The sequence below is a fragment of the Anneissia japonica genome, unplaced genomic scaffold (genome assembly GCF_011630105.1).
Source record: "Anneissia japonica isolate Jap-2015-1 unplaced genomic scaffold, ASM1163010v1 scaffold180_len884964_cov147, whole genome shotgun sequence".
Classification (NCBI taxonomy): domain Eukaryota; kingdom Metazoa; phylum Echinodermata; class Crinoidea; order Comatulida; family Comatulidae; genus Anneissia; species Anneissia japonica.
The window spans coordinates 528,974-535,137 of record NW_022696035.1 but is presented as its reverse complement, the minus strand read 5'-3'; the positions used below and the strand labels follow the sequence as shown (position 1 = coordinate 535,137).

General features: G+C 34.1%; 1 protein-coding gene across 1 annotated transcript in view; it reads right to left on the bottom strand.

The window, feature by feature from the left end:
* The window catches only part of LOC117101695, a 28,285-nt gene extending 23,090 nt beyond the window's left edge, over nt 1–5,195 (bottom strand). The window contains exon 1 of the mRNA XM_033241730.1: nt 5,159–5,195. Coding sequence (XP_033097621.1) covers nt 5,159–5,182 — 24 coding nt within the window. The 5' untranslated portion in view covers nt 5,183–5,195. The remainder of the gene's footprint in view (nt 1–5,158) is intronic.
* Between the last annotated feature and the right edge of the window lie 969 nt (nt 5,196–6,164).

The following is a 6,164-nucleotide window of genomic DNA, read 5'->3' as shown; positions in this document are numbered from 1 at the left end:
TTTTGGCTACAATAGTTTAATAATTTGTTATTACCATTACTCATTATCATTAATGAAATAATAGTCAGTCAGAGGGCTTATTAGTATGTAATAATATGTATACTAAGCCTGAAGGTGGCGCTTTACTACGACGGCCATCTTGGATGGTACACATACATAACTCTGCATTGCTGCGCCATCTTGTCAACACTCTAGTTGTTCAATAGCTCTATGGACTACTCATACAACAGAAAAAAACGTCGCATGGAGTTAGTGAAAAATGGAGATCTAAATGAAAAAAACGATGTTTTTCAGCAAGTATTAAAACCTTTTTGTTTTATAGGCCTTCTTCAAAATACCTATGCCACAGCAGTTGATTTTTTCTGCCGTAAAACCAAAATAGTTTTATGCATGCCAACTTGCCGATAGGTTAGCGTGAGCCCTGACTGAACTCTGCAGAAAATCCACATCGAACTTCGCATCGCGATGTAAAACAAAATGTCGGAAAACTTTTCTTTGACGCATGCGCATTTGCATAAATGTCTACACACATATGCACACACATACTACACACAATAAAAAACAAAAGAAATGTGAGAGTGATTACAATAGTTCCTATTGCATCACATGCATAGGAACTAATAATAATAATAATAATAATGAGAAGATTGTAATAAATAGATAAGTAATGATCAAAGAGAAACTTACTAACCATATACCGCACCAAAGACTTTTTATAGGTAATCCTGAAACTTGAGAGATGGTTTGTTTTTTAAAGAGTGTGAAAGACTCCCCCAAAGCTTAGGACCGGTGTAAAGGATTGAATGGCGTCTGGTATGAAACTCACATTTTTTAGCATAAAAATTGGTAACAGAAAAACGAGTGAAGTGTGAATGAGTATCAGAGGGTTTGTTAAATAATGAACTAATGTGTGCCGGAAGTAGATTGTTGGTTAAACGGTACATAAATAAGGCAGATTGTAGTTTATTAATGTCAAAGACGTTTAATATTTTCCAGTTAAAAAATAATTGTGTGGAATGAGATCTGAATGGAGCCCCTGAACAAATTCGAACTGCACGTTTTTGTAGGTTAAATATTTGATCAATTTTGGTCGTTTCAAAACTTGTCCAGGGGCATAAGTTGCTGAACTTATCCACCGTTACAGCCCAAGAGATATTACAATAAGATATATAAGGAGTGAAAAGGATAGTAGCGGGAAGTGTATATTTGAGTTTATTCATTATACCGACGTTTCTTGCCACCACATTAGAAATTCTATTAACATGAGGTTTCCATGACAATTTGGAATCAATTGTGACTCCGAGAAATTTTGTTTCGTACACATGCGTGATTTCTTGGTTATTTATAAAAATATTAAAGTTACGAAAAAGTGCTTTGGAGTTCCTATTTTGAAATATAATATAATTTGATTTGGATTGATTAAGGGATAATTTATTAATTTTGAACCAATCAGAAATCCTATTAAGCTCTGTATTAGTTGTGTCCATTAGAGTTAGTTTGTTTTTATGGGAATGAATGATGTTACAGTCATCAGCATAAAGGATAAATTTAAGATAGGAACTATTGGGAAGATCATTAATATATATTAGAAATAAGAGAGGACCAAGAATAGAACCTTGTGGTACACCACATGTAATCGGAGACAGATTGGAATTAAAAGTGGAAAAAGAAGTAAATTGTTGGCGAGCTGTCAGATAACTTAGTAAGTTTGAGAGGAAGGCCCCTGACACCATAATGCTGGAGTTTTTGGAGGAGAATATCATGATTTATGGTGTCAAAGGCCTTACTCAGGTTAAGGAAGATACCAACCGTATATTCACTGTTGCTTAAAACAGAAGTAAGTTTATCATAGAGATCAAGAAGTGCAAGTTCAGTAGAAAAATGTTTTCCAAATCCATACTGGTTTTTGAATAGTATACCATATTTGATAAAAAAAGGCATAAAGACGATTATAAATAAGGCGCTCCAAAAGCTTAGATAAAGTAGGTAAGAGGGAAATCGGTCTATAATTCGTAAAGTAATGGGGGTCACCTTTTTTGTATATGGGAATTACTTTGGCAATTTTAAGTAAGTTGGGAAAAATTCCCACCTGAAATGAAATATTAAAAATATGGGCTAGCGGTTTAGAAATGTGGTGCATAATATTCTTAATAACACGATTTGAATACCCATCAAATCCAGGACTTTTGTTTTCTTTCATATTATTAATAAGGATAATTATTTCATTATCAGTCACGGGATTCAAGTAAAAAGAATTTATAATTGGAGTATAAGAAAATCTTTAAAGTTAGAATTACTGGAAGGTTGTTCAATACCTTGTACAAGTTTATGACCAACATTAGTAAAATAATTGTTAAAATGTTGCGCAATAAGTGAGGGATTAGTAATTTTCAAATTATTTAGAAAATAATAAGATGGAAGATTGGGTTTATAGACAGCTAGTACATTATTACTGCTCATGTTTTTCTTTTTTATATTGTGTATATCTCTTAAATTAACAGAAATTTGTAATTTTCTTAGAAATATTCCTAACAATTGAAACTTTCCAGGAAATATTTTCCCTTTCCTTCCAGTTAGGTTGAATTTTTTTACCTTACACCTTTTTTCCTTACTATCCCTTTAATATCTATTTTCTTTTTAATATTGTTTCATCATTTTTCTTATTTCATTTTTGATACTTACCTTTCTTTTAGTTTTTTAATTGTCATTTTCTTTCCACCATTTTATTTCTTTCTTCTTTTTTCTTTCCTTCCTTTTGTTATTTCTTATTTATTATTTTTCATGTTTTTTTTTCAATTTTTAAAAATCTCTTCTCTTTTTCTTTCATGTCTTCTTCCTTGCATAATAAACCATGGGGACAGTGTAAGTGTGGGTGGGTGGGGTTTGTTAGGAAATAAAGAATAAAATATTGCGCAGCGCATATTATCTTAGGAGATGCGAAAAGGATGGAGAAATATGTGCTACTAAAAAAACTACTTGTGCTACCAAATTTCTTTTGGGGGGTGCCAGAAAATTTTGGCAGTGCTTCCAAGAAAAAAAGTTAATTTCAAGCCCTGTCTTGTGCGGCCATTTCAAAAAATGTTTGAAATTAATAACGATTTCAAATTGATATTTCTAAAAATTTTTATAATACAAAATGAATACCCTGCCGCAAAATGGACGGTTCTAAATCGCCCACGACTCAAGCACATGGGCTTCTCGTTCGTTCGTGATGTTGTGCACTGGCCGTGAGAGCGAGTAATCGTCTGTAGATCTTATGCAACGAAGATACAGAATATCAGTTATAAAATCAATTTAGCATTTGATTTGATACATGACGAGTTATTCTCTGTTCCTAAATTCTAACTGTCAACTAAATATTCATCGCTCGATTCGGAGGCCCTATAAAATAGAGATTTACTATACTCTGAGCCTAGATTGAAATAGCTGTAAGCTGTAGAATAGCCCCTGGATAGCCAGGAATGTGAGTAAACATTGCTGTTGTACGCCACACGATCATAAAATAAATAGAATAAAGGCTAGAAAGAATCGTATTCTTATATTTATTTAGGCCAGCATAAACACCAATACACCATGTCATTTTCAATACATATTTGTATTGAAAATGACCAAAATAACCATCTTTGTTTATTGAGAACTAATAAAATATTGATGCATCTTTCTGGTTCTCCCGATCACCAAGTCACGGTTTTACGTTCGCGAAATTCGTGAAAAGAGTAAAAATCCACAGACGTACAGCTAATCTTTTTTCATTATGGTCAGATTTTGGTTTAAAACATTTTATGTTTTAAATAATAACATTAGATTCAGAAATTGTGTATACTTTCTGAAATTTGACCATGATTGGAGCAGTACTGGCTGAACTGTGAGATTTTCTCCTACTACCAAGGTCTTGTTTACTCATTGTGAAGGCCGTTTAGGCTGCATGCAGGCAATTAGCAATCAATCATCCAACCCACCAGTGACCGTTTCTTCTAAGGGGAAGAATTTCGTCATGATGCAGTGTTTTTAACAAAAATTGAAGATTTTTATCCCAAAATAGGTTGTTGTGACCATAAAATTATATTTTTATTGACTAAGATACCAACTTGAGTACTATTCTTACTACATGATTCAATCACTATAACAGGGTTTGCGTTGTGTTTTGGGGGGTTTGCGGGGTTTAGCAATTTTTTATTCAATCACTATCACAAGGTTTGGATGGGGTTTGCAGTGTTTTTTTTGTGGTTTGCAGGGTTTAGCAATGTTTTTATACAAAAAATGGCATTTTTACCCAAAAAGTAGGTTGTTACAAACATAAAATTATGAATCTTTTTTTACTGAGATAGCAAGTGAGTTCTATACCAGATGATTCAATCACAATCACAAGGTTTGGATGGGGTTTGCACTGTGCTTTTGGAGGTTTTCAGGGTTTGCGGGGTTTAGGAATACCCCCATTTTGCACGTTCATTGTCACAACCAACAGTTAATTAATGAACTGGAACCTGGAGTCTGCCCCTGGACCCCACATCCCCACCTTCTAAATGGTGTAGTCACGCATTTCAAGTCTCTGAGGTTGGTAAGTATTTGCCTGGAAAATTTCTACTTTAATTTGCAATTAAGATGTTTGAAATTGGGAGATTTCAATTGTATGATTTTCTATGCTATAAATAATAAATTTGATACCTTAAACCTAAAATTATTGTGTTTACAGTACTGTCTGTATATTATCATCAACGAAAATGCATGCAAAGAGAGATAAATATTATAATTAACAAAGAATTTAAAAACCTTGCCTGCCCACTAGCCACCCCTGAATTTGTCAGTGTTTGGGTAATCAAAGATTTCTAAATTCATTTTGACCTGAATGTGTTACAGTATGTAAAAAGGGTTCGAAACCTGAAACAGGCTGGAGTGCCCATCTCCCTTACTTTAGCATTTGGGCCAGACTGTGCAAGGCTGTGGGGGCTCGCCATTCCTCTCGCACTGCAGTCTGTTTTACCTTACCAGCATATTCCAGTACACATTTATACACCTAGGTACAGAGGACACAAGCTACTTGCACAGCGAGAGTTTCGAACCCCTGACCACAAGGTTGAGAGTCCGAGCCACAACCATTGCGCCAACCGCCAACCATTACAGTATTTACCATAAATAAAAATTACTCAAAGTGACTTACCTGTCTTAAATTACTGTAAAGCATTTTTAAACACCCGAGTCCTGCAAGTAAAAGAAGAATGTAACTCAAATGAAATTGATAGTCTCCCAACTTTTAGCATGTTATAACTGAGACAGTGCCACCTTCAGGCTTAGTATACATAGTATAACCATAAATAAGCCCTCTGAATATTATTCCATTAATCATTATCATTAATAATAATTATTACAGTAGAGTCCGCCTAAGTCGAATCCAATGGGACTGGCATAAAAAGTTCGAGTTATACAGATTTCGACTTTGCACATTTTTGGAAAAAATTTAAAAAATATTAAAATAGAACAATACTATGTGTACTCAGTGCCCACAAAATTTGAATTTCACGCAAAACCGAACATTCCTATTCTTCTTCTTTTAATAAAATACTTTCCGAAAACATGAACTCCCTATTCCGAATCTCAGACAATTTGTCCAATTCAGGACGGTAACCCTCACTGGAAAAACCAGACGATAGTTAAATAGACATCATTTAACGACAAGCATAACAGACGCTGTAAAAACGAGATGTTTAGCTGTACTCGCATTGCCATGGAGATTATCTGTTGATTAACATGACACACCAGTAGACGTCTTGTTGGTTAATCATGAAGTGGAATTTAGCTACGCATTCCAATGTTTTAATAAGTGTATATTCTTTCTTTTAATCCTTAACCCTTTGAGGTCATGATCCGTATCCCATACGGAGTAATTTACTGTCCCTGGATGCGCGATCCGTATCCGTTACGGACCTATTTATAGTTACTAAGACGTTAGGGAAATCCCCTAAAAGGGTCAGCAACAGAGGGCAGCATTAGTAAAACAATAGGAAACAAGCCGGGCTTAGCGATTGCATAGAGCAAAACAAAAAAAAGGGGAAAAAAATTTTGTCAGTGATTGATGTACTTGGATAGACTAGGATCGGGATTGTTTATATAATAAATAAATAAATAAATAATTAATTAATTCATTCATTAATAATATAAATACTATG